Source organism: Corvus kubaryi, unplaced genomic scaffold (genome assembly GCF_017639235.1).
Source record: "Corvus kubaryi isolate FWS band 111438036 unplaced genomic scaffold, C.kubaryi_AGA036_p1.0 47712, whole genome shotgun sequence".
NCBI lineage: Eukaryota > Metazoa > Chordata > Aves > Passeriformes > Corvidae > Corvus > Corvus kubaryi.
The window spans coordinates 1-24,519 of record NW_024581320.1 but is presented as its reverse complement, the minus strand read 5'-3'; the positions used below and the strand labels follow the sequence as shown (position 1 = coordinate 24,519).

Sequence of the window (24,519 nt, the reverse complement as noted above, 5' to 3'; positions counted from 1 at the left end):
CAAAATCACCGCAGCACTCTCTGGCTGAGAGCAGCCACCCCAGGCCCTGTGCTGCGGTTTCATTAGCTCGTCAAGCTGTCCTCTGCGTGCCACTAATTACACAGTAACAAGCTGCCTTAATTGTCTGCCTGCAAATGTGCCAGGACGGGCCTCAGAGCCTGGGTCCTGCCACAGCACCCCTGGGATTGTGAGCAGTGTCCCAGGATGGGGCCAGCTGGACCCCAGCCTTGGAAATTTCCCCAGATTTCCAAAGGGAGGCTCCACCTGGCTGAATTTTGGCACTTGTAGGCTTAATTTTGGGTCTCCTGGAAGATCCCCATGCTGATGTCTTTAGGACCAGCTGCTGATGGTCCCAGGGATCTCCCTCCCCTGCCTTCCCACAGCATTTTGCTCTGAACTGGATTAAAAAACAAAGGTTTTGGTGGAAAATGCTGCAGGAGGAGGGTTCAGCCCCCACTGCGCAGGGCCGGATGGGGTTAAAACTTTTGTGGCCACCTGCAAACTTGCAGGAAACATCATTTCCTCCTTCTGCAAAAGCTCGGCTGCCTCACAGGCACAGGAAGGTTTTGGGGTGCTCGGAAGGACTCCCCATGGGGTCACAGTGATGGGGGTGTCCTGGGGATGCTGGTACAGGGTGAGTGTCCCCTGCATGGGGCTGGTTGACCCTGCTGTGGCCTTTCATGGCCAAAATTTGGGCTTATAGGGTTCAAATCTTGCAGAGGGGACATCGCTGGGAAAACCCCGCGGCCTTTCTTGCCACACCCCACATTTGGGGTTTCAGCATCCGGCGTTCCTCCGGCTGCTGCTGGAGCTCCTGGGAGGGGGTGAGGGGGGAGCTCCTGCTTTGGGGTCATCCGTGGAATGAGTGTGCCAGGTCTCTGCTGGGATCCCTCTCACTGTCAGCCCCCACAATCCAGAGGGGTCTTGGGGTGCTCCTGCCCCCTCCCCATCAGCACTGCTGGTGATCACCAGGGTGCTGCGGCTGCCCAGCTGGGGTGACATCCACAGGGTACCAGCACGGGCTGGCTCTTCCCTGCGAGGGGGACAAACCTTTTGGGGTGGCCCTGAGAGGTGGCCTTTCCCCACGAGGACCTCACGGCTGTGAGCGATGTGGCAGCTCCAGCTTCGTGGTGGCGTGCAGAGCGGGGGGGCCTGATCCGAGGGCGTCCCCCCCCCATCATCGGGGATTGGTGTTGTCCCCGCGATTTGGGGGACACGGCAAACCCCACCAGCGTGGGGGAGACACCTCAAGCAGAGCCCACCATGTCCCGCTGAGCATCCCTCCCTCTCCCCCGGCCCCCCCAGGACGCGGCGGCGATGCTGTGACCTACATTCGCGACAAGGAAGGTCCCCAGCCCGCCGCCACCGCCGCCGGGCCATGAAGCGACACAAGTGACGGGGCCGGCGCGCCCGCGGCCATGGCCAGCCCGGCACCATGGCTGCGCTGGACACAAACAGAGCTGACGCGCTGGCACGGCGAGGAGGAGGAGGAGGAGGAGGAAGAAGACGACTTTGAAAGGCGGATGGACGAGGATGGGGTCATCGGCCTGGGGGAGGCTGCCAGGAGCCCACCGTGGGGTGAGTCCTGCCCTCCCTCCTGCCCAAAAGGGGTGGTCCCAAATGTCCCAGGAGGGGCCTGCGAGGGGGACGGGGCCACCGGCTGGGTCTGGGTGGCGACAGCCCCGCGGTGCGGGTGTTTTGCAGGTGACAGTGAGGACCTGGAGGAGGGGTCCCCGGCAGACGAGGGGCGCTGGCACCCACGGCAGGACCTGGCCCAGGAGGATGAGGAGCGGGGCAGCTCCGGGGAGGACGAGGGGCCCTGGGGGGCGGAGAGCGATGGGGAGCCCTACCCCGAGCTGTCCTCGGAGGGCCGCTGGGGCTCGGGCTCCAGCGGCAGCCCCGAGGTGCTGAGGGACGGCCGGGCTCTCTGCCAGCCCCGGGGCTGCAGCACGGACGGGGGGGACATCTCAGGGCTGTCGGACACCAGCCCTGGCCCTGCCACCCCGTCCCGCCAGCACCGGGGCTGGGGCACGGCCGGCGACACCATCGGGGGGCACAGGCAGGAGTGGACCCCGAGACGGAGCCTCCCTCTGCAGCTCTCCACCGATGACCCCAGCCCTGAGCCTGTCCCCGAGCCGCAGACAGCTGGCACAGGGCTGCCAGCCCCCAGCACCGCCGGCTTGGCACCCACCGGGGAGCCTCGAGACACCGGGAACCCCCCGGCAGCCCAAGGGCACGACAGATCCCGAGTGCCCAAGAAAGCAGCGCCCGCCGTGGTGCCGCCCAAGCCCGCCCGGCAGTCCCGGTCCCTGAGCCCCAGGAGGCGAGCGGGTGGCAAGGGGACGAGGGATCCCTCGGGAACGGGCACCGAGAGCACCCAGTACGGCCGAGGGCGCCTCAACCACCCCCTGCCCGACCTCTCCAAGGTGGAGGCGCGGGTGAAGTTCGACCAGAGCTACCGCCCACCCCGGGGCCGGGTGCTGCCCGCCCGCCCCCGCGGCCCCGGCGGCCCCATCGGCTTCAAATCTCCGGCCGAAATCGTGCGGGAGGTGCTGCTGAGCAATGGGGAGGGGGTCCCTTCGCAGCCCCCCAGCACGGCCGCGCTGCCGCAGGAGTTCAGGTCCCCCAGACAAGCCACGGCGCTGGTGCAGCAGCTCCAGGTAACGCCCGGCTCCCCCCAGTTCAGCCAGAGAGGGCGAACTGGGAGGGAATCCGGGCTGGGAGCAGCAGGGGGTGCAGGGGAAATGGAGGTGTCGCTGTCTCTGGGACACCGATGGGGGGTTTGGTGCTGGTCACCCCTTCCCGGTCCTGCCTGGAGCTGGCGAGGAGGGAAGGAGCAGGGATGTGGGCAGCGCTCAGGCTGGGGACAGGATGCTCGTGTCCCCCTGGGATGCTGGTCACCCCCCCACAGCTTGTCACCCTCAGGATGCTTGTCCCCCTGGGAGAAGAGGGGAGCTCTCCCCGCACGGAGAAACGGGGGCCACATCTGCACAGATGGGTCGGGTGTTTTGGAGGGGGAGGTTTCCGCACCCCACTGAAGGCTGCCTCCCCTCTTTATCACCCACCCCCCGGGCATTCCCCCCCCCCCCCCCCGCTGTCACTCACTGCTGTCCCCTCCCCACAGGACGACTACCACAAGCTGCTGACCAAGTACGCCGAGGCTGAGAACACCATCGACCAGCTGCGCCTGGGCGCCAGGGTGGGTGGGAGGGTCAGGGTGCCTGGGGGGGGGGGGGGGGGCCTCACTCTGCTCCCCCCCCCCTGAGGTTATCTGTTGTGTCTTCCTCCCCCGGCCCCCCTCCTCTTCCTCCTCCCGGGGAGCTGCGGTTGAGCAGTCCCAGCCCAGGGAGAGGAGGTTGAGACTGGGGGGCCACCGCGCCCCCCTCCCCTGGCAGGGTCCCCTCCGTGCCAGGGCGGTGGCTGAGCCGGATTGTCCCCGGAATGGCAGGGTTACAGGCGGAAGCGCGTCCCCGTGTCCCCTCCGCCACCTCCCGCCCTGCGCGGGTGGGGAAACTGAGGCAGGGCTGTGCCAACCGCCCCCCCCACGCGTGTCGCCGCCTTCACCCCCTCCCCTGCTGTGCCCGTGGGGTGTTGCAGGGTGTCCCCGGGGCACGGTGCAGGCTGAGTTCCCGAACCCACTCTCCCTGCCCAGGTGAGCCTGTTCTCCGACCCGCCGCAGCCCAGCCGCAGCCTCGCCGTGGGCACCGTGGCCACCGGGTGCCGGGTGATGACCCTCAGCATCCCGCAGGCGCGGACAGCGGCTCTGGGCATGGCCACAGCCCCGGCCACAGCCCCAGCCCCGCCAGGTGCAGGTGTGTTGATCCGTGTCCCCTGTCCCGCTCGCCGCCCTCCTGCTCCGGTTCTAGGGGGGGAGGATGCTCCCCGCAGCCCCTTCCCCACGCTGCCGTCACCGGTGCTGCGGGGTCACTTTGTCCTCGTGTTTTCTCGCAGCTGCAGCCTCGGGACCGTCAGAGCGGGGGGGTTCACCCCAACCTCGGTCCCCTCCTCCGCCCGGGGGGGGGCTGCCCCGCCTGCCCCGGGCCGTGCTGCTGCCCCGGCCCCCGGCTCACCCGGGCGCTGGCGGGGCAGAGCCGCAGGCTGCAGGCACAGGTAAGGACCGGGGGGCTACTGGGGGGGCCGGGAGGAGGACTTGGGGGGCTGCGGGGAGGAGCTGGAGGGGGCTTTAGAGGGGCTGCATGGAGGAGGGCTCTTGGGGACAGTGCTGGTGGGGTCTGTGGGGGCTGCAGGGAGGGGATTTGGGGGTGGTTCTGGAGAGCCTGAGGGGAGGGAGGTTATGGTGGTGGGCTAGGGGGAGGGCTGCGGACAGAGGGGGTTTGAGGAGGGTGCTGGGGCGAGCTGGGGAGGGGGTCTGGATTGGAGGGTTGGGGGAGATGCTGCCAGAGGGGCCTGTGGGGAGCGGGAGTGTTGTGCAGTGCTGGGAAGGAGCTGGGAAGGAAGGAAGGGCTGGGGAGGGGTCTGAGGTGGGGGATTGCTCTGGAGCAGTCTGTGGGGATGCTGCATATGGGGGGCAGCAGGGAGGGGGTCTGGGGGGAGCTGCGGAGGGGGGGGCTGCAGGGCCGGGCTCAGGCCGTGCAATCCTGGCCAGGTGGAATCCTTCGAAAGCTGGATGCGTGCAGGGACCCCCACACCCTCGAAACAGCTCCAGGTGCGTCAGCCCCTTCCCGGACCACCAGCCCAGCCCTGGCAGGAGCAGGGGGTGGCGGTGCCCGGAGCCGAGTGGGCAGGCTCGGACCCCGCACCCTTGTGCCGCAGAGGATGAGGATGCTGAAGGACGCACAGGATGCGCTGGAGCGGGAATACCTGCGGGGCCGGCAGCAGCTCCCGGGGGCTGCGGAGGGTTTTGATCCTGACCGGTACGTGCTCGATCCCCCTGCCACCCCCCTCCCCAGAGCCTCCGGAGAGTCCCCGGGGGTCGCTGTCCCCCCTGCACTGATGGCTGGTGTCTTGCAGGGTGGTGGAAGGGGAGATTTACCGCCTGGGGCTGCGCCTGGAGGGGCTGAAAGAGCGGCTGGAGCCGGGGGGCAGGCGGCAGTCCCTCCCGCAGGCCCCCCCGCAGCCCCGCTGCCCCCCAGCCCCGTCCCCGCCGGTCGTCCACTCCCCCCGCCCCGAGGTGAGCTGGGGGTGCAAAGGTTCCCCACCCCGCTGCAGTTGTGGGGGTTGCCTCTCTCAGCCTCTTTTGCTGTGTCCAGCAGAGCCCTGCGCTGGTGGAGAGTCCCCGGGGGACAGCGGGGGACAGCGAGGGGGTGGCAGGGGGGCTGCCCTGGCCCCTGTGGCACAAGCAGCGCCAAGTGGAGGAGGATTTCGGGGACCTGCTGGAGCAGTGAGTGCCCTGGCAGCGGGGCAGTGGGGACACGGGCACGGAACACATCCCCAAACCCACACGTGGGTTCCCCAGGTACCAGCACTTCAAGTCCTTACCGGAGTCACTGAGCCTGGAGCAGCTGAGCCTGGCGGAGAGCGGATCCCAGGAGGAGGTGGATGCAGCCACAGCAGGGGATGGTGGCCCCAGCAAGGTCCCCTGCAGGACACGGTCACTCGAGGAGGGGGCCAACATCGAGACCCTCCCTCTGTAAGTGCTGTCGAGTCGAGTCCCCAGGCAGGGGTGAGCAGATTTACCTCAGGGTCTCCAGTTTTACCTCAGAGCAAACGGCCTCCATGGCAGAGCTGCACCAGGACATTCATCACCTTTTGGGTTGTTCTGCCCCATCATTCCTGCTCCATCCCGTCCCCACAGGCACCTCCCGGAGAGAAGAGCTGCGACACTTCCCCCCAGAGGACCCCCGAACCTGGGGGACACACGGGGCCACCCATCCCCTGCCACTGCTGAGGAGCCGCCAGCCTCTGCCAAGCCCCCGCTGGGTGTCCCTGGGCCACCGCGGGTGCCACTGTCCCGCCGCAGCAGTGGGACAGGCAGCGCTGCCACCCAGCACGGGCCCCGCAAGGTGAGTCCCTGCGACTGCAGGTCCCCACCTGCCTGCACCCCCAGGGGTCCCGGGGTGCTGGGCACCGATCCTGCTCTCCCCGTGCCTCTGCAGGAGCAGCGCATCGTGTCCCCAGAGACCGACAGTGGCTTCGTGGGCTCGGAGGCCAGCAGGGTGTCACCCCCCGTGCACACCCCCGAGCAGCATCCCGCTGGCACAGGGTACGGCCCGCGCTCCTGCCTGCGGGAATTCGGCTCTGCCTGCGAGATTTGGGGGATTGAGGAGGAGCAGGCACTGCGGGAGAGGCAGTGAGGGTGTGGGGAGCGGGGTTCAGGGGGGGTTGGAGATGTGCAGGGTGCCCGTGGCCCGGGATGAGCCCTGGGGGCTGCCTGTCCCTTCCCCAGGACTCCGGGCTCTCTGGGACCGTCCATCCCCATCCCCACCACCCTCCTCACCCCACGGAAGAGAGAGATGACCCCGCTTCCCTCCGAGACAGCACTGATGGGCATCTACCCCCCGGGGGGCACAGGGGGGCCCCGGCTGCCCCCCAGCAGCCCCTCGCAGAGCAGCTCCCCCCCTCGCTGGGCCGAGAGCAGCGAGGCAGGGCCGGACGCCGACGGTGATGGCAGTGAGTGCACAGGGCTTGGCGAGGGACAGAGATCTGGGGAGGCCCCGGCTCTGTGGCTCTGGTTTTTGGGGTTCCCAAACCTCCTGGAGGGAGGTGTGTGCCAATCTCTGCTCTCTGACCTTGGCTCGCTGTGCTCCCCTTCCTCCCCAGCTCACACGGACTCAGAGGTGGGAGACAGGAGCTGTGCCAGCGCCAGTGACCACCCTGCAGCCATGGCCAGGAGCCCAACCAGCCCCCTGCCATCCCCCCAAACGCCATCCCCCACCCTCCTGTCCCCCGACCCGCCGTCCCTCGACCCGGCTCCCTGTGACCTCCTGGGCTCCCGTCTGGAGCGCAAGTGAGTGTCGGTGTCCCCACCTCCTCAAACCCCACTGGGTGACACAGGGACCCCCCAAAGGCACCCACTGGGCACCCATGTGGCGGCTGAGACCGGACTCCAGCCCAGCCCAGCCCCAGGCTTGGTTTTGGGGAGCGTCACAGCTGCTGGGTGCCGGTGCTGGGGATGGGGGATCTGGGAGGGAGTCGCTGATGCTCCCCCAGGGCACCCAGCACTGTTGGGGTCCCCGCTGGCTGCAGCCCCCCCTCACTGTGACATCTGTCCTGGGGCAGCCAGGCCATCCGGGCGCTGCAGGACGAGGTGTGGCGGCTGCGGCGGAGGCTGGAGGAGAGTCTGCGCCGCTCCCGCAGCTACCCCGAGGGAAAAGCCACTCCCCGTGGCACCCCGGCCAGGAGGCCACCAGTGGCCAGCGGACCATCGTCCCCCCAGGATGCAGCACCGTCGGGGTAGGTGGCAGGAGGGACCTGGGGGTGTGGGGGCAGCGTGGGGACACCCCCAGCCTCGGCCTGTCCACACCTCTGCTGTGACCAGGGAGAGGTTTGGCTGCCAGCCTGGTGACAGCATCTCTGTCCCCTCCGCAGGGACCCGAGCCCCCCGGTGCGGGGCAGGGTGGCCCCCGGGGTCACACCCACATGGAGGGAGAGGTCAGCTTCGCTGCCACGGCACAGGCCGGAGCTGGACCTCGGTAAGTGGGACCTCACCAGGGTGGGGACAGAGGGGACAGAGGACACGCGCTGCTCCCTGCACACCACTTCCCCTCCCCAAACGGAGCAGGATGTTCTGGGGCTGCAGGACTGTGGGGCCGGGTCCTGGTGGTCCCACGGGACCCCTCAGCGCTCAGCCCAGGGCGGGTCCTGCAGGTCTGGAGGATCCCAGCGGATCCCGCCCCGCTTCCCTGTCCTCCGCCGCAGCCTCGGGGTCAGAGCCCTCACCCGCCGGGCCCCGGGCACCGCCGTCCCTGCGGAGGCACCGTGGGAACCCCCCGGGGGCGGTGACATTTCGGGGACAGTGCACAGGTGGGTGCTGCTGGCGCTCGGTGGTGGGGCTGAGGGCGGCCACCCTCGCCTCGGGGACCCTGGCCGTGCTCACGCTGGACTTTGGCAGGGACACGGTACCAGGCGGGGACACCACGTGCCACCCCGGCACCCCGAGAGGAGCCAGGCACCTCGGGGTGTCCCCGATGTCACAGGGGCAGGATGGCATCAGGTGAGTGGCCCCCAGCCCCTTCCAGCTCTCCCTACCACCCCTAACGGCTGCTAACGACTTTAATTAATTCATTAACTGGGGAGGCTCAGGGAGGGAATAGAAAACCCACTCCTCATGGCCTGAGGCTGTCCCCACTGTCCCTCAGCCAGACCCCACCGTCCCCAGGGGGACCAATCTGAGCAGCTCTGGAGATGCTCTGGGGATGCTCTGACCTCGTGTGGGTCCCCCACCTCTGTGCCTGTGGGGGCAGAAATACCTGGGGTTTCCTGGGATTCCCTGGGGTTCCAAGGATTCCCCGGGATTCCTGGTGTCACCGGGATCGGTGTCACCTGTCCCCAGCCCTGTCCCAGGTGCCAGTGCAGAGCCCACCTTTGCAGACCCTCCTTTCCCTCCCTCCCATCCCATCAGCCCCCTCAAACCCCTCAGCTCTTCCCAAACATCTCTGGCTGGGTCCCACGGGACATTCCCAATTTCCTCTCTCCACAGCTGGATTTGGGGGGGGTGATGCCACTTGGCAGCCCCAGCACAGCACCCCGAGGAGGACGTCCTGCCCCACTTGCCGGGCACCCATGGGTGCACCGGGCAGCAGGGACAGAGCTGCATCTGGTGGGTGACAAGGGTGACACATGCCTGGCACAGCTCATCCCTGTGTGGGGGCTGGGTGGGGGGACAGGGAACAACCTCAGCCCCCTGACACTGCTTGGGGACAGAAGTGGCAGCTAGTGGTGCCACCTGGCACCTGGGGTTCAGGTGTGCTCACCCAGCAGTGGCTGCCTGGTGTGGCACAGGGGGTGATGGCACCTGGGGCTGCCACGCGATGCGCACCCCTGGGGACACCTAACCCTTCTGGGGACACCTAACCCTTCTGGGGACATCTAACCCCCCTGGGGACATCTAACCACCTCCCTCCCCTCAGCAGAGCGTGGCCCTGGTGGCACCTGTCCCCCAGGCCCCCGCGTTGGAGCCAAGAAGCCGGAGCAACGCGGCCTTTGGTACTTGGCAGCCACCCCTGCTGCCACCGCTGCCACCGTCTGCCTGGCACCCGTCCCCCTCGTGCCTTATGTGCCCTCCATGCTGTAAGGATGCCCTGGGGCTGGGAGGGGGCTTAGGGAAGGGGTCAGCATCCCCCAGGGGTGCAGGGTTGTCCGTCCCCCCCAGGGACCCTCTGGCTTGCCCATGGCAATGGGGTGACATGGCCACCAGCTCCTGTTGGGGGGGGGGGGTCTGTGTTTAGGGGGTGGGGATGGAGGGGATAGGGAAGAGGGATACAGATAAGGTGGAGTGGGGCCACAGCCACTGAGCAATGCTGAGCCCATGTCCCTTCTCCTTCCCAGCTACTGCTCCCCCACAGTTCCTACCTCAGCCCCAGCCCTGGCCGGGGTCCCCCTCAGTGTCCCCGCGGGGCCCCGGCGGGCAGAGAGTCCCCCCCGGCCCCAGGGCCACCACCGCTGCCTGAGCCTGGACCTGGAGGAGCTGGAGGAGCTGAACTGGTCACTCAGCCGGGCCGTGGAGGCTGCCCAGAGCGTGAGGCTGACCACAACCCGCATGAGCCGGGCACTGGCCGCAGAGCTGGGCCGGGCGCGGGGCCTGCGCGGCTCCTGCCTCTTCTGAGGGTCCCACCAGCACCTCCAAAGCCTCCCTGCCACGAGGAGGAGGAGGATGGGCCCCCTCAGCGTCCCTGCACTGGGTGCTCCCTGCCAAGTCTGGGGGCAGCAGGGCTGGAGGTGTCTCCAGGGTGTCCTGCCCTGGCTCCCACCCCCCTTCCCGCTCTCCCTGCAGTTCCTGCATGGCTTGTCCGTCTGTCTGGCCGTTTTCGGGACCCCCTCAAGCTGCAGGAGGGGGGGGATGGCGTGGGCAGAAATCTCCTGGGACCTGCAGCATCCCTTGGGACCAATGGGGTGGCCCTGTGTCCCCCCAAGGCAGTGGCCACCCCACCCTGAGCACTTGTGGGGATGCTCTGACCTCGTGTGGGCCCTGCACAGGTCGAGCCCCCTTGGCAGCTGTGTTACCTCTGTGCCTGTGTGGGCAGCAATACCTAGGATTCCTGGGATTTCCTGGGATTCCTGGGATTTCCTGGGATTCCCTATCCCACCCCTTTCCCAACCTTTAGGCCTCCTCAGGGGGCTCAACCCCTCTGCCCTTGGACTTGAACCCAGCACAATCCTCCTTGGGGAAACTCTTTTTTTTGGTGGTTTTTATGTGAATTTCTGTAGCTAGTGAGCAGCTCAGTCACTCTTTTGAGCGTTGATTGATGGTCTGTAATATGTTTGTGCGATATATGTGTATCTATAAACGGATATATCTGGATATAGACCTTATCTATATTTATAGATCTATATCTAGAGAGACAGATATAAATAGATCTGGGTATATACAGATCTGTATCTGATTCCACAGATATATCTTCTTATGGATACATATATATATATATATATCTATATAAATTCTGGTTTTCATTTCCAGCACAACCCTTAGGGCATTTGTGGGGTTTTTTCTGCTCATGCCTGGATGTGGCCGCCCACAGCATCAAATAAAATGAAGGATTTGAGGTTTTTCCCCCTGGGATTTCCAGGGGATCTGGGCTGGAAGAGGAAAAACCACCTGCTGAGACCAAAGCAGGTGTGGGGTTTGCAGAGCCCCTGGTCCCTCCCAGCTGGGTTTCTAATGAGTTAGCGCCTGTTCTTTAGGGAAAACCATGTGGTCGGGGCAGCTTTTCCTGGGATGGGTCCAGCCTAATGCCCTGCTCCATCCCCAACACCCCAGCCTGTGTTTATCTGTAGGACCTACCTGAAGTGCCAGTGTCAAATGTATTTATTTTTGCTTTTATTTGTTGTACAAATACCCACATGTGGGGGGTGGGATCAGTGCGTGACTCAGGCCTGGAGCCATCCAAGCTCTCCCTGAGCCTGATCCTGACACGAGCCCAGAGGGGCTGGGAATGGGCCTGTCTCTCCCCCTTTTTTAGGGGATTTTAAAGAAGTTTGGGGCATTTTAAAGAGGTTTGGGGGATTTAAAAGAAGTTTTATGCATCTCTGGTTGCCTCTGCTCATGTTTGTCCCCAAGCTGGAAGCTGTGACTTGCCCCAGCCCAGCCAGGGTGTGATGGGAGTGTGTGGGAAGTGTGGTTAATTATCCCAAAAGCAGTAGCCAGGACCAAATGATGGGGTTTTTTTCCTTATCCCCTATTTTTTAACGCCCTGGGGTGGCATTTTGTACGAAGAAATCGCCTATTTTTGAAGGAAATAAACGGTGTTGGATGACTCGTGTGCTGATTCTCCTTCCCCAAAGCCACTCCTCAGGGGAGGTTTGGCATCACCACACCAGGAGCCCTCCCTTGGGGTCAGATGGAATATTTTCCCATGCCTTTTCCCTGTTCTCCTGGCCCCGAGGGAGCAGCACAGCACAGCCCCAGTTGCACTAGGGATGGAGATCGCTTTTATTTAGTCACTCGAGTGCTTTAGTACAGAAGAACAGATATACAGAGATGATACATGTTTGTGCTTCAACACTTTCAAACATTTAGATTCCAGTAATTTCAAGGTAAACAAGTTCCAAGACAGACTAGATTATTTTTTTTTTAAAGTTTTCCTTTTTGATAAATTATTTTTTATATAAATAACTGTAACAGAAAAAAAAAATAATAATAATAATGTCCAACATACAAGATCCTGAAGCATTTGCATTGCTAAACCAAGGAGGAACAGAAACGGGCTGGGAGACCGAGGGGGAACCAACAAATATCAGTGCAATGATACAGCCTTTGCCCTAAAAATATATATTTAACTTTATGGGCAAGGAGCAGACGGGAAGGGAAAGGAAAAAGGGGGGGGGCTAAACCACCAACGAGGCAAGAAAGAGCAATTTTGGGGAAGGAAAAGGGGGGGTCACAGCCTTCAGGGGGAAGAGAACAAAACCATAGACCCCAAAATATTGCAGTGCATCTAATGGCAAGGGGAGAGGGGGCAATCCAGGGGCGTCAAATAAAAACCCAACTCAAATCAGAGGTTTGGGGAAATCACTATACACCAAGCTCGTAAGAACGTCACAAGACACAGTCATTAATATACACAGAGTCCAGAGGGTTTGGAGGGGGGCCTGGAGGGTTGGGGAGGCCCCAGAGGGATTTGGGGAAGGCCCAGAGGGTTTTTGGGGAGGGCCCAGAGGGGTTTTAGGGAGCCCCAGAGGGTTTTTGGGGGGGCCTCAGGGTGACGGCACGCTCAGAAACGCTTCACCACAGGACGACACGAGCGGAGCCGGGCACGGGGACCGAGCTTCCGTGGGGATGGATGGGGAGAGGTATCCATGGAGAGATAGCACAGAGATATATAGATATATATATATATATATAAAAAACAGATTTTTGTTTTATATATATATATATATAGAAGGAATTCCCAGAGAGAGGGAGGCGGGGCTGCAGCAGGGCCATGCAAGCAGACAGGCCCCAGCTCCCAGTTTTGACCGGTTTGGTCCCTTTTTCACATGGGAATTGCCACGGTGTGAAGTGTCCTGGCTGCACCCTCATCCCAAATTCCCATCCAGATGCTGGTGTGCACATCTGGAAGGAGCACCCACCACCCCAAACGCCATGGGACAGAAGGTGGTGCCAGCCCGGCGCCCGCCTGAGCAGCGGGTGGAGCGGTGTGGGGCGTCCGTCCATCTGTCCTCCCATCCACACAAGACCCCAAGGAGGAGCATTCCCCAAAACAATGTGGTTTTCTGTCATTTCCCCACCACATTCACTAGCAATGGGCAGATGGGTACTCAGCAATGAGCTCCTGGGCACTTCCCACAGCTGCAGCTACAAATATATAGATTTGGGTTTTTTTTTCCTTTTTCTCTTAAACACAATGCATCCATTTTCTTTATATATATATATATATTATTTTTCTTTTTTTTTTTGGCTGTTATCCCCTCCCTGTGGATAAAATGAGATGGGGGAGGCGCTGGGAGGGGAGAGGAGGGGGTCAACACAAGAACAAGAGAGAAGCTGGGCCCACTGGGTGCAGGGTGGCACCCGGGGCCGGGCGCCCAGCGGGGACGTGGGGTTGGCATCGAGTGGTGACAGCGTTTCCTTTTAACTGCTGCTCTCTTCCTCTGTTTTATTGAGTTTCTTCAGCGTGTCCAGCAGTTTCTGTGGGGTGAGGATGTGCGTGGACCCTGTGGGAGCAGAGGAGAAGGGGGTGGGAGGGGATCAGTGATGGCTTTGGGACCACCCCGCTGCGCCCCGACCGCCGTCCCCGCTGTCCCGGGTCCCCCTTACCTGGCGGCGCCGGCCCCGCGCCGCTGGAAATGCTTGCGAGGAAATGCAGTCTGTGGGGACGGGGGGGAGGTTGTGGGGGCAGGGAGAACGGGAAAAGGATGGAGAAGGAGGGATGGAGGTGAGGGATGGAGCTGGCGGGGTGAGGCGGGGGCCGGGAGGTGCCGGTGCAGGGGGGTTGTGGCACTGGGGTCGCTCCAGGACCCACGGGGGATGCAGGAGGCACTGGTGGGGTGCAGGGGTGTGGGATGCAGGGAACAGCCGGCACAGAGGGACCTTCCCCAGGTCCCCCAACCTGCACGGAGCATCCTGGGGACACAGAGGTGGCTGCGAGGGGTGGGAGGAGAGGAGGAAAAGGGCTCTTGCCTCCTGCTGCCCCTCGCTCGGGGGTCCCCCAGCACGGTGCCCACAGTGGCTCAGCCCCACAGCCACCCTGGCACTGCAGGGACCAGCACACGGGGGATGCCAGGGTGGCACTCACTGGTGAAACCAGCAGCAGCTAAACCCCAGAGCAGGGTTTGGGGTCTGCAATGTCGGGAGGCTCCTGCCTATCCAAGGGGTCCGAGAGCTGAGTGGGATTCCAGTCCCAAGGCACCGCAGAGCTGGGGGGTCCCAGCAGTGCCCAGCCTGTGGGGACAGACCAGGACGAGTGCTGGGGTCTCCACTGCTGCCCCTCTCCCCCAGCCCTGCTGCAGCAGCATCCCGGGAGCTTCATCCCCCTGCCCGGCCCTGGGACGCCTCTGTGGGGCAGGCAGGACCCTGACCCCTCCGGCCCTGGCGAGGGGGAACTCATGGCATGAAGGAGCCGGCCAGGGGACATGGCTGAGGGATGATGGAGCGACGCCGGATGCTTTTCCACCTGGTCGGAGGAACCGCAAGCATTTTCTTATCGGAGAACCCGACAAACCCCAAAACAACAACCAAAGAAAGGAGGAACGGAAGAATCAAAGAAAACCCTTCGGGGAGGAAGAGTTTCTTTTTCATTAGTAAGCTGCCTTTACTTGGTTTCTTTGGCTCACTCCATTGCTGGAGCCTGATCCTCAAATGATACCCTAGTGGAGTCCCTGAAGTCGGGGTGCCTCAGGTCCATGAGAAATTTGGTGGGAGTGAGAATGTGAGTAGAACCTGCGGGAGAACAGAGCGGGGCTGACGGCTGCGCTGAGGCTCCCCCGCGCCACCACCACCACCAGCAGCTGCTTTTGGGGCGAGGAAGAGGAAGGACGGAGCTCCGGAGGCGCATGCAGGGGATGGACCCCGGAGAGAGGCGGGATGGGGTGGGTGACAGGCAGGATGGAGCTGGGATGGGTGGCCGGTGACAGGGGTGACACAGCTGGGGCAGCAAGTGGTGCAGACTGGGATGCTGCTCCCAAGGAGCAGGAGAGATGCCAGGGACAGGCTCCACCAGGCATCCAGGGCAAGAATGCAGGGCTCAGATGAGATGGTGAAGGACGCCTGCCTCTGCCCTGTGAGGCGTGTATCCAAGCTGTGCTTCCCGGAGGAATTTTAGGGGACCTAACAGCTCCTGGTAGAGTTTCCACCGTGTCCTCTGTGCCTGCCTCACAGCTCCCCTGGGAGCAGAGATGGGAGCTGACCCTGAGCATGTCCTGTCGCACGTCCTGTGCAACTCAAAACCGTGGTTCCTGTTTGCACCCCTCTTTATTTTGCACTTTTCCTCCTGTAATGACCCCAAAACCAAGGAGCAATCCGAGCTGCCAAACCTCCTCCCCTCTCACCCAGCCCCGCTCAGAGAAAACCAGCCAAAGGAGACGAGAAAATGGAAGCAAAAATGAGGATGTTTTGGAGTGACGCAACCCACATGGGGAAGGGGAGGGGACACACAGGGGTGACAACAGATGTCCGGAGAAAACCTTTCCGCAGAGTTCCAGCTCCCGCAGTCGTCTGGAGCCAGGAATTTGCGGGATGGAGCGTGGGATGAGCAGCCAGCAGGAGGGGCCAGCCCCGGGGCCACCACTCACCTATTAGCACCTCCCACTTGCCGCTGGCTTGTGTCACCTCGTAGGCGCAGCGCATCTCGTTCATGCTCACCCCGCCCAGGATGAAGATGATGAGGCGGGGGCCGCTCCGGTACTCGCCGGGGGCCTTGTTCTTGTGCCAGTGGCCGTAGCGGGCACTGAGGAGAGGAAGAGGAGGGTGAAGGAGGGGCACGAGGCACCACATCTTCATTAAATCCCACAGACACTGCTGCCACAGCAAGGCAAGTCCAGTGCTCCAGCCACGAGTGGCTGCTCGCTGTTACAGGCAGAGAAACTGAGGCACGGGATTCCTAAAGGGAAACTGAGGCACGGGATTCCTAAAGGGAAACTGAGGCACCAGGAGTCGGAAGGGAAAATGAGGCATGGGATTCCTAAAGGGGAACAGAAGCACAGGATGCCTGGAGGAAAACTGAGGAATGGGATGCCCCAAGGGAAACTGAGGCACGGGATGCCTGAAGGGAAATGAAGGCGTGGGATTCCTAAAGGGAAACGGAGACATGGGATATCTGTAGGGAAACTGGAGCACAGGATACCTAAAGAAAAACAGAGACACAGGATGCCTGAAGGGAAACTGAGGCACAGGATGCCTGAAGGAAACGGAGACAAGGGATTCCTAAAGGAATACAGAGACACAGGCTGTCTGGAGGGACACTGAGGAATGGGATGCCTCAAGGGAATGGAGACATGAAGTGTCTGACGGGAAACTGAGGCACGGATGCCTCAATGCCCTCAGAGCAGCCCCCAGAGCTGCTGCTGGATCCAGCCCCTCTGGGTGGATGCTGACAGTGATCCGGGTGGGGATGGACAGGGCAGGAGGGGCACCCACCTGACGGCAGTGGTGCTGAAGGAGGCGGAGGAGCGGGTGGAGATGTACGGGTAGTGCTTGGTGTCCAGCTTGTCATCGATGGCATCCTGAGGGCAGAGAGCCACGGGGCCAGGGTCAGCGAGGAGCCAGGCACAGCCCCCGGCCCCACAGCCCCTCGGGAGGGCTGCACCCAGGATTCCCCTCCTGAGGAGCTCAGGAGCAGGAGGTTTCAGCCCTGGGATCCCCCTCCAGCACAGGGGACCCGCTGCTGCATCACCAGTGGCCGAGGGCCAGTGCCACCTGGGGGTCCTTGTCTCTGTCCCGGGCGTGAGGCTGAGGGGTGTTCTGGGGGTGAAGCCATCGCGGGGTGGGGGTTGCGACAAAACTCTGTGCTTTTGGGACCTGAGGGAGCTCTGCTGGCCTGAGGGCAGAGGCAGCACTGAACTGCCCAGGGCTGTCCAAGTGCAGAGCTCCTGGGACAGCTCCTGAGGGTACAGGCACGGCTGTACAGAGCCACATCCGTCCCCTGGCTCAGCTGGGACGTGAGCAAGGCTGTGACAAGGCCACCCAGCCTTGGTGGCCGTGGGGGCACACACACAACCAGCCAGTTTGTTACTGCATTTGTACTGCTGGGCAGTACAGGCACTGGGGTGCTGGGCAAGCCTGGTTTGGGCCGTGAAGACTGAGGGGAGACCTCACTGGGGTCTAAAACTTCCTCATGAGGGGAAGAGAAGGGGCAGCTCTGATCTCTGCTCCTGGGCCAGGGACAGCACCCAGGGAGCGGCTGGAGCTGGGCCAGGGCAGGCTCAGGCTGAGAGCAGGGAAAGGTTCTTCCCCCAGAGGGTGCTGGGCACTGCCCAGGCTCCCCAGGGAATGGGCACGGCCCCGAGGCTGCCAGAGCTCCAGGAGCGTTTGGACAGCGCTGCCAGGGATGCCCAGGGTGGGGCTGTTGGGGGGTCTGGGCAGGGCCAGGGGCTGCACTGGATGATCCTTGGGGATCCCTTCCAGCTCAGCACATTCTGTGGTTCTCTGCATCCCACCTGGGCCAGGAGGCTCGTGAGGCCAGGAAAGCCTCCCAAAATATCCCAACCATGCTGCCATCCCGGGCAGGGAGCAGCCTGGAGGACGAGTGCCCAGAGAGAGGTGTCGGGCTTTGGGCTGGGAGCAAAGCTCCTTTCCTGGGTGGCTCTGGAATTCCCTGCTTTGTCCCCCAGCCCTGTCCTCTCGCTGGCTCACCTCCATGATGTCCTTGATCACCGGGGTCCACCGGGACAGCTGGTAGGTCTGCTCGCTGATGCGCTCCTTGCGCTCCGGCTTGCTTCGGCGGCGCAGCGTGGACTGGGCACAGAGAGAGCACAGGGACACCCTGAGACACGGCAGGGACACCCCCGAGGCCACCCCGGGAGGGACAGGACCGCCAGGGCAGAGGGGCAGGGCAGCAGGAGGAAGACACTCACGTCTGTGATGATGGGCACCCCGAGGTGAGCCATGTTGGTGATGATCTCGCTGTCCTCTGCTGGGATCTGGGCGTGCTGGATCAGCTTGTTCAGGTTCTCCTCGGTGATTCCTGGGAATGCAACAGGGAGGGGGTGTTCTCCTCGGGAACGTGTCACCAAGGGGACACAGCCCCTCTGCTGCCACCTTAGGACACTCAGCCTGGTGCTGGTCAGGGAGGCAGGGCTGGGTTTTCCCAGCTGGATCGTCCTGGCCAAACCTGGATCTGCCCACCCCCACCCCTGCCCAGGCGTCCCCCTCACCGTTCTTCAGGAAGATGTAGAGCAGGATGATGCGGATCTTGTCATAGGTGCTGACGTTGCCATCCAGCAGGATGGGGACAATGGCCCTCATAGGGTCTTTGATCTTCTCGCCTTCAGCATCGGTGCCCATGGCCAGGTCCTGTAGGGGACATGTGCTCGTTACCCCTCCATGCTGGGAGGGTGGAGCCACAGCCCCTGCTGTTCCTGTGGGAATGTGGGGCTGGGGGAGGTGTTTGGTACCTGCTCGACTCGGCACAGCTTGTCCACAGTGCCCTGGTAGTGCTTCATGCAGTCCTCAGCCAGGTGCAGGTGGGTCGAGTACTGGGGACACAAGAGCGGTCACCTCTGCAGTGCTGGCAGCAGCTGAGGGTCCCTGTGCCACCAGCCGTGGCCAGGGGAGAGCTGCCACCCCCTGCTCCCGGGTGGGCTCGGTCACTGAACACACCATGTCCCCTCCCCGTACCTTGCTGAGCTCCTTCTGGTACTGCGGCATCTTCTTCAGCATCTGGGACAGGTCTCTCATGGTGGTCTGCGAGGGAAGGGGACGTGGTCACTCACCCTCAGCAACCTGGGGGCCACCAGCACAGAGGGGATGACCCTGCCAAGGATTTCTGTCCCCACTGAGCCCCCCGTGGGGGTTTGGTGACATCTGACGTGTCACTGCCAGGCCTCCTTCACTGAAGAGGAGAGGCAGTGGGGGTCTGCAGCTCTGCAGACTGGGGTGTAGTGGGGAGAAATCCCCTGAGGATCTTCCTCCAGAATCCCCGTGTGCCTAGCTGGGGCTCAGATGGTCCTTTCAGCCCTGGCCACTTTTACATCCTACTGCCACCAGGGTCCCCTCCCTGCCACCAACTCAGGGAATGGAGACAGAGCAGCTGCTGTGGGAGGTGCACGGACCCTGTGCTGGAGACAAACTGATCCCTGGGTGCAGAGCTCTCCCAAAGCACCCCATTTCCAGCCCCAGCTGTAGGGCTGGCACTCCCTGCCACTCCCCCCACCAGGAACCTGACCACCCTTCTTCCTTGGCAAAGTGCCCCCAGGAGACCCCACCATGTGCCAACCCACGGCTGAGCCTGTCCCCAGCTCGGTGGATGCATCAGGTCACCTTGTCACCCGTGTTCATCCTCTTGCTGGAAGAGAACTCCTTCAGGGACCGAGTCACCTCCCTGGGGAGAGGAGGAGAGCAGAGCTGTGAGGGGGAGGGGACCCTCACAGCGGGGTGGGCGGCAACGGCAAGCCAGCGTCCCACCCAGCCAGCAAACCACCCCAGGGACACTCACTGGGACACCTCGGCGATGTGTTTGTGGCGCAAGGTGACCCACAGGTCATCGTCCTCATCCAGGAGAACCTCCTTGATCCGGGCCTCGCCGATGCCGCTCGTCTCATACCTGGGATGAGGGGAGGGATGCCAGGCTGGGGATGGGGCTGAGGGCGCACACAGCCCCCTCGCTGCTGCGTTTAGGGAGGTTGGGGACATGGGGGGACATGAGGGCTCTTCTTGGCTGTGCCAGCAGCGAAGCGATTTCAACCGGGATCGACCTCTTGCCTCCTTGTACCCCTTCAACTCCTAAATGTTGGTAAGGGGCCGAGGGCTGAAGGCTGGTAAAGCCCTTTTTGTCCCAACCCTGCCCATCAGCCCAGCCAGAGTGCTGGCAGCACTGGTGGCTCCCAGTGGATGACTCGTGACGGATGGAGGGCCGCTGAGCTCCCAACTCCTGCTCTAGGATTGGCCTCAGGGCTGTCCCAGGACTGGTGGGGATGGCAGCACAGCACTCACTTGTAGACATCGTTCTCGATGGGCAGCAGGTCGTAGCTCATGGCCTGGAAGGTCAGCTCGTGCAGCACCGGGGACGCAGGGTCAAAGCCACGGTCCAGGATGAGGAGCTGGGAGCGAGCCTTGTCTGGACCCTGCGGACACAGCAGAGCCATCAGCACCGGGCTGGGGCTCCCTCGGCCCCACAGGTGCTCAGGGGGCTGTTTTGGGGTCCTCACTCGGGGTCTGTGGCTGCCACAGGGCAGAGGTTGAGTGGGACTTTACATCCCACACCCTCTCCCGGGGCTGCCAGCACCGCTCACCTCACCCATGGTGGGGTCATCAGCCTTGTAGGCGTCCAGCTTGTCCTGGATGAGCTGTGCCAGCATGGCATTGTCCTTGTAATCCCTGGGGGAGGCAGGGGGACAGGTCAGCCCACAGGGCACGGGATGGGAGGAGATGTTGGCTTCCCTGTGCAACATCCTTGGCTCGTGGCAGAGGAGGGACCTGAGGAGGTTTTGTTGCACCTCTCCTCGACGAGCTCCACTTTGCCTCGGTGCCACTTAAGATTTCAGGATCCCAACCCCCCCAGCTCTCCAGAGCATCAGTCTGGGCCTGTTTACACTGAGCACGGATGTCTGTCCATGCCACCACCCCGTCCACCCCCACGCCCTGACCATCACGGCATGGCCTGTGATGCCCACCCTGGCCTTACCCGCGGTACCGCACAGCCGGGTACTCCTTCAGGGTGGCACAGAGCGTGGCAATCTGCTCTGCCAGGCGCTCCAGGATCGGGTTCTTCATCTGGGCCTTGTGGGGGCTGTAAAAGCTTTGGAAGGAGTCGGCCGAATCCAGAGAATAAACCTGGGGGTGCAGCGGGAGGGAGGTCAGAGGGGGATGTCTGCAGGAGAGCAGCCCCACCCCAGCGGGATTTGGAAACCAGATTCATCCCCAGATGGACCCAGCCGAGCCTGGGACCAGGGAGCTGGAGCTCAGTGATGCTTGGGACATCCCTCAGAATTTCCAGCCCCCTGGACCCCAGCTCCAGCTCCATGGTCGGATCCCTATCCCAGGTGATCAGAGGAGGCAGAAGACCCTTGCCCTCAGCAATCACCCGCTCTCAGGCAGGGAACCAGAGACCTGGGGACAAGCAGAAACACACCAGCTGTGCCCCCAGTAAGAACCAGCAGCCATTTTGGCTGCACATGAAGATGCCAAGAGGTCGCTCCCTAGGAATGCTGAGGATTGAAGGGTTAATGGCACCAAACAGGTCTCGAACCGTCTGCCCCCTGGTCCCTTTGTCCCCAGCAGCAGCAGATGGCTCGGGGCCAGCTCCCTGGTGCCCCTGGCTGGTGGCTGTGCTGGTGGCAGAGCTGACCAGCGCAGCTGTGGGCACGGGGCCAAGGCACAGCACCCGCTAAATCCCCCTCAGGATCAGCCTGGGCAGTAATCTCAGGAGACAGGGAGGAAGGGCTGAGCCAGCTGGGGGTGCAAGGCTGTAACACAAACCCTGAGGGGCTGCAGAGGGACCTGGACCCCCCCCAGCTGTCCCAGCCCCTGTCCCACCCCAGCCCAAGCTCACCTGGGACTCGGAAGGGAGGAAGGCAATGTTGATCTCCGTCAGGGTTTTGATGACCTTGGCAGCGCGGGATTTCACCAGCTCGTTGAAGAGGGCGTCGGGACAGGCTGTGAGGGGAGGAGGAGGGTGGTGCTCAGCATCTCTCCATCCCAAATCCCTCCCCACCTGCTGGCACCGCTTCAGCGACTGTCCCTGCCCTCCGGGTACTCACAGTCAGTGAAGAAGACGTGGGCAGCTCTGTACTTGGAGGTGGGGGGATCCTTGAAGTCGTTGATGAGGGAGTGGATGGACTGCAAGAGAGAGGGAGCAGCTGGGCTGGGCAGGATGGCACTGGGGGCAAGCTCTGCACCTCCATCCCACCACCCTGGCAGCCTCACTGGAGCCAGGATGCTTCCCATGGGCACAGCTGCCCATCCCAGCACCTCACCCCGGCCAGAGGCCCTGCCCCTGTGTCCCACAGCGTGCTCACCTTCTCGGAGGGGGTGATGAGGTACACGGCCTCCAGGCTGGGCAGCGGCTCCCGGCGCTTGTTGATGTCTTCCACAACTTGGGGGAAAAAGCAGGGATGCAGGGATCATGGCAGGGAGGGTGAGGGCAGGGCACTCAGCCATGCAGGGCTGTTGGACACCCAATGGCAGCCCAAGACCAGCCCTGCCAACCCCTCCATGTCCAAAACCCCCCCAGCCACTCGTCCCTGCCCACCCAGGAGTTGGGGCACCCCTGCCCACCCCATCCCAGCCCCGTGGTCCCTGCTGGAGCTGAGGGTGCGAGCACCTGGCCAGGGGCCATGGATCTGTCCGTGCTCCTGTGCTGCTGCTCCTGGGTTCATCCTCACATCCCCCTGATGGAGGAGACCACCTGGAGCTGAAGCTCTGGCTGTACCCACTGTCCCCAACACCTCCCACGACCCAGCCTGAAGTTTCCTTCTCCTTCCCAAGTGTTGCAGGAGCTGTTTAATTATTGGGCTGATAAAAACCAACACCTGGTCCCCTCCTCGAACCGAAGGAGTGCCAGGAGACAAAGTGTTCTGGCTGCTCCAGCCCCAGCAGGCAAGGAGGGACCTGTGGAACTCCAGCCTGGCAGCAGGAGCTGGCCATGGGCGCTGGGAGCTGGGGTGGCTCCATCCCAAGTGGGACAGGGCAGGGTGGGGGCTGTGCCAACCGCCCCGTGCCAGCCTGGAGATGCCTTTGCAGGTGCCCTGGTGCAGAGGGAGATTTGGCCCTTCCTGCAGGGCATGTGGGAGGCAGGGAGGGGGTACTCACTGGTGATGCCCTCCGTCATGATGTCGGTCATCTTGCAGCAGGACGAGAGCATGCGCATGCTCAGCTGGTCCACCACCAGCACCTGGGGACAGGTGAGCGCCCTGTGAGCGCCCTGGGAGCTCCCTGGGAGCTGGGAACACACGTCCTGCCCTTCCCCTCCCCTTCCCCACCCTGCCCACACCTGCCCCCTTCCCTGCTTCCTCCCCGCCTCCTCCTCTCCTGGCCCCACCCCGGTTTTGGTGCTCACCTTCCATTCCCCCTTCTTCTTCACCTTCCGGATCACATCGTGCATAATCTCTGGAAGAAAGGGGATATGGGCAAGGGTGAGACTCCAGTGTCCCTCCTACAGCACCCCAGGGGCTGCACTGGGGGCACCACACCCCCACCCATGTGCAGGGTCACGCTGAGCCCCCCTCACCCCGTGCCTCACTGGGGATGAAGGAGGGGATGGGGCTGGTTTTGGGGTACCCAGGGAAGGGTAGTCACCCCCCAGCCCTGTTTTTCTCTCATGCTTGGCACTCACAGACAGACCCCAGGCTGGTGGGGAGCATGGGCTGGTTGGGGGGTCCCTTTGGGGAGCCTGGAGGCTGCCCCCTGAGGTTCAGCCCTAATCCAAAGTGCTGGGAAAACAACAGCAGCTTAAGAGCTCCTTTTAGAAACAAGAATCCAGCGGCCTGAGCCTGTTCCTTGTAATCCCTCACAATCCCATTTCACCTCCCGTGGCTGCTGGGCTTATGCAACCAGGCAGGACAGCAGCACCCCTGGGAGCCCCCCACCCAAAATTCCCCTGCTCCTGCCCCGGGCCAACTCCCTGTGAGATGCAGGTTCAGGGACACGAGGAAGTGGCAGTGGGACAGAGACGTCACCTTTGGGGTCAGGTTGTAGGAAGGGGGGTTCAAGCCTTGCCCTCCTGCCTAAACATCTGTTCTGGGGGAGCAAGGTGCTCCCCAAACCCTGCAGGTCTGCTTTGACCCTGGTGTGTGAATCACTGTCCCTCGCAGAGCTGAGCCTCAGGAAGAGTCCATGCCATATCCTCACAGAGCATTTTCCCCTGGATTTCATCCCTGCAGGGCTTTGCTCTGAGCCCCTGGTCCCAGGGATGGGGATGGAAATGCCCAATAAAAAGCCAGTTAAGGAATGTCTCTAAATCACAAACCAGAGGTGTGAGGGTGTCACCCTGGTGGCCTCAGCCCTGGGACCCTTCCCTGTGGGTGCTGGCTCCCTGGGTAAAGCCCAGCAGGGTCCAGAGCTGGCACTGGTGCGAGCAGGGATAAAACAGGAGCCTCTGAGTGTCGCTGTCTGTCTGTCCTGCTGCAAAACCTGGAGAAAACAGCCTTTCCCAAGCACCATTCCTGCCACTGCACATCCATCCAGCTCCTTTCCCAGCCTGGGGGCAGCCCCAGAAGGACACAGGGCTTGCACTCGGGGTCCTTCCTGCCCTTGGTCACATCCTTTGGCCTCTCCATGGGGCCAGGGGGTGCAGGGCAGCTCTGGGCTGGGAAAGGGGGCATGGAGGCTACCTGAACTGGGCAGGCAAAGCTGCTGCCTGTGCCCACGCGTGCTGCCCACCTGCATCCATCAAACGCACCAGGAACTGTCCCCCGTGGGCAGCAGCTGGCAGCGAGGGCTGCCCGTGCACCCCAGGGCTCCGTCCCTGACTCGGGAAGGAGCGATGCCAGCGCCTCCCTGCTCCTCCTGCCATTACTCACATTTGGCTCCTGCCCCGGAGCCAGGACCCAGCAACAACAGCGCTGTTTACACGGCAGCTCTGAGGCTCCATCATCCCATCCCATCCCATCCCATCAGCTCCATCCCAATAAACACAGGGGGCCACAGGGGTGCACCATGGAAGGGGCCGGGAAAAAGCAGCAGCCAGGAAGAATTCTTGCCCCTGCAATGGAAATCTGGGGAGAGGGAGAGGGGAAGGGAGAGAGGAAGGGGAAAAGGGGAGAGAGGAGAGGAGAGGAGAGGAGAGGAGAGGAGAGGAGAGGAGAGGA

General features: G+C 62.9%; 2 protein-coding genes across 3 annotated transcripts; one reads left to right on the top strand and one right to left on the bottom strand.

Moving 5' to 3' along the window:
• Window positions 1-528: 528 nt before the first annotated feature.
• Window positions 529-11,372, top strand: LOC121672297 (microtubule organization protein AKNA-like). Its single transcript, XM_042044903.1, is given in 23 exon segments — window positions 529-634; window positions 1,306-1,578; window positions 1,705-2,660; window positions 3,125-3,199; window positions 3,653-3,812; window positions 3,952-4,004; window positions 4,006-4,110; window positions 4,607-4,666; window positions 4,774-4,874; window positions 4,972-5,131; window positions 5,214-5,341; window positions 5,417-5,590; window positions 5,756-5,963; window positions 6,057-6,163; window positions 6,347-6,570; window positions 6,721-6,907; window positions 7,180-7,353; window positions 7,489-7,592; window positions 7,768-7,923; window positions 8,012-8,113; window positions 8,600-8,719; window positions 9,033-9,189; window positions 9,448-11,372. Coding segments are annotated over 22 exon segments (3,948 nt in total). The 5' UTR covers window positions 529-634; window positions 1,306-1,418; the 3' UTR covers window positions 9,725-11,372.
• A 152-nt stretch (window positions 11,373-11,524) lies between these two features.
• Window positions 11,525-22,875, bottom strand: LOC121672298 (syntaxin-binding protein 1). 2 transcript variants are annotated; one of them, XM_042044904.1, is made up of 19 exons: window positions 22,770-22,875; window positions 22,523-22,604; window positions 21,730-21,806; window positions 21,472-21,550; window positions 21,264-21,367; window positions 20,397-20,545; window positions 20,005-20,089; window positions 19,706-19,836; window positions 19,209-19,316; window positions 19,034-19,094; window positions 18,392-18,457; window positions 18,169-18,249; window positions 17,929-18,067; window positions 17,629-17,738; window positions 17,408-17,509; window positions 16,193-16,278; window positions 15,349-15,503; window positions 14,374-14,497; window positions 13,165-13,272 (listed from the first exon to the last, which is right to left on the bottom strand). In XM_042044904.1, exons 1-18 carry the CDS (start codon window positions 22,812-22,814, stop codon window positions 14,388-14,390), a joined length of 1,770 nt encoding a protein of 589 aa, XP_041900838.1. In that variant the 5' UTR covers window positions 22,815-22,875; the 3' UTR covers window positions 13,165-13,272; window positions 14,374-14,387. The 2 variants fall into 2 exon arrangements, with proteins under 2 accessions (XP_041900839.1, XP_041900838.1); XM_042044905.1 differs by lacking the exon at window positions 14,374-14,497 and having other exon boundaries at window positions 11,525-13,272.
• Between the last annotated feature and the right edge of the window lie 1,644 nt (window positions 22,876-24,519).

Coding starts and splice junctions, on each gene's coding strand:
- LOC121672298 (XM_042044904.1), bottom strand. CDS start 22,814: ATGCACGATGTGATCCGGAAGGTGAAGAAGAAGGGGGAATGGAAG. Junction 21,368..21,471: donor CCACGTCTTCTTCACTGACT/GTGAGTACCCGG, acceptor CTCCCCTCACAG/CCTGTCCCGACGCCCTCTTC. Junction 18,250..18,391: donor ACCAGAAGGAGCTCAGCAAG/GTACGGGGAGGG, acceptor TTGTGTCCCCAG/TACTCGACCCACCTGCACCT.